A 2,053-nucleotide genomic window follows, 5' to 3' on the forward strand; every position below is an offset into this window, starting at 1 on the left:
ACAGACAGACAGACAGACAGACAGACAGACAGACAGACAGACAGACAGACAGACAAGAAGAGAGAGAGGAAAGGGAGGAAGCGAAAGGATCACTATTGGACCCAAGTACTTTGTACAATTGAAAAGCGCATTGAACACTTTCCAAATGGAAGTATACTGTATAATTGTAATTCATTATGATTGTTATGATTAATTTTTAACTTATAATAATGATGATGAATATCGATATAGTTCCTATCACTACTAATATTATTATCATAATTATTATTACAATTATTTTCATCTAAGTTAAATCAATAAATAATTAAACAAGCGAGAGTCGTTAGCACTTCGCCAGTCTACATATCTATAGTAGAAGCAATTAATAACGGTACAAAACTTCTCTGTTCAATAGCCATTAGTACACTGGCAGACAAAGCCAAGACTGACCATGCCTGAGGCGTCAACGGCCACACCCTCTCCCAGGAGAGCGTCCACAATGTCCAGGTGACCTCTGCGACAGGCCCAGATCAGGGCAGTGGTACCGTACTGGGGATACAAACAATGCAAGAGACAAATTAATGTAAAGTAGGGTTTCTCATTTATGGAAAAGGGAAAAGATTACGGTTCGAGTCTGAATTAGTCAGCCCAGATTAGGGTAGTTGTGCCATACTGGGGAGGCAAACAATGCAAGAGACAAATGTAAATGTAGGGTTTCTCATTAGACAAAAGTAGGGAGAGGGTTATGGTTCAGGTCTGAATTAGAGTCAGCTCAGATCAAGGCAGTGGTACCATACTGGGGATACAAACGATGTAAGAAACAAATGTAATGTAGGGTTTCTCATTAGAGAGAAGGGAAAAGATTACAGGGGGGGGGGTGTCGAGGAACCAGCCCAGATCAGGGCAGTTGTACCATGACACATTCAGGAGGTGAACTGCATCGAACCTTCCTGTCAGGGCTAATCCTTACGTAATGGGATACAATATACTAACATACAGACGGAGACACTCGATTAAAAAAAAAAAGCTTCTACATTCTAGAAACGAACTCTCATCTTCCATCCAATAATAAAAAACCTAACAGTTACACAACAGACATCGCGAGAATGCACATGAAGACCCTGGCCGGAAATGAACTCCAAAGCCAAAAGCGAGACACTCACCTTGTCTCTTAGGGTTTTTAAAAACTAGTTTTAGTATGAGTTTTATGGCACTTGCAATATAAATAAGTGATGAAAGTGCTAAAGATTAGAAGTGTTAATAGAGAGTAACAAAAACAAAGAAAAGGAGGAGACATGACAATGGATATTTATTAGGGAAAGAAGGAGTAAACCACACCAGAGCACCCACCGACAGCCCACTCACCTTGTCTGGCATGTTGACCTTTGCTCCCTTGTCAATGAGTAGCTTGACCACCTCTGTGTAGCCACGGCCAGCTGCCCAGGACAGACAGGTCATATGATGCTGGGACCGGGGAGAAAGGGAGAGAGAGAGAGAGAGAGAGAGTTTGCATGAGGGCATTGTCATATCATCACAGCAATGGAACCCACGGGGAGCATGAGGCAGGGGTAGGCAACGAGAAACATGGAGGAGATGTGTGGAAAGGGACATGAGAGAGATGAAGCACACTTGGAATGAGCTAGGAAGGACGGCCCAGGATAGAGATCAATGGAAAGAGCTTGTATGTGGCCTATACCCTGCAGGGATGAAATGCACTGATGATGATGATGATGATGAGTCATATCAAAGAATTGGTGATAAGCCGATAACTGGGAAAGTCTTTGTGTTTGTGAGTTTGAATAAATGTGTGTGTTTTCGTTTTCATAACAGTTTTACGGCACTTGCAACACAGTAAGGTCATATAAGTGCCGAAGATTAGAGGTGTTACAAGAAGAGCAACAAACAAAAAAAAGAAGGAGGGGAGATAAAGAGGATAGATTTTTTATAGGAAAGAAGGAGCAAACCACACCAGAGCACCCGCCAACCATTCACAAATGTGCGTGTGTATGCGTGTGTATGTATATATGTGTGTGTGTGAGCGCGCAAGAGAGAGAGGCAGAAAGAGAGAGAGAGA

The 2,053-nt window shown here is 42.3% G+C and overlaps 1 protein-coding gene across 1 annotated transcript in view; it reads right to left on the reverse strand.

The window, feature by feature from the left end:
- The window catches only part of LOC101848825 (kinase D-interacting substrate of 220 kDa B), a gene marked incomplete at its 5' end in the record, with an annotated part of 38,916 nt that overhangs the window by 33,318 nt on the left and 3,545 nt on the right, over positions 1 to 2,053 (reverse strand). Inside the window, 2 exon segments of the mRNA XM_005101030.3 lie at positions 430 to 528; positions 1,345 to 1,443. Coding sequence (XP_005101087.2) covers positions 430 to 528; positions 1,345 to 1,443 — 198 coding nt within the window.

This window comes from Aplysia californica, unplaced genomic scaffold (assembly GCF_000002075.1).
Source record: "Aplysia californica isolate F4 #8 unplaced genomic scaffold, AplCal3.0 scaffold00268, whole genome shotgun sequence".
NCBI lineage: Eukaryota > Metazoa > Mollusca > Gastropoda > Aplysiida > Aplysiidae > Aplysia > Aplysia californica.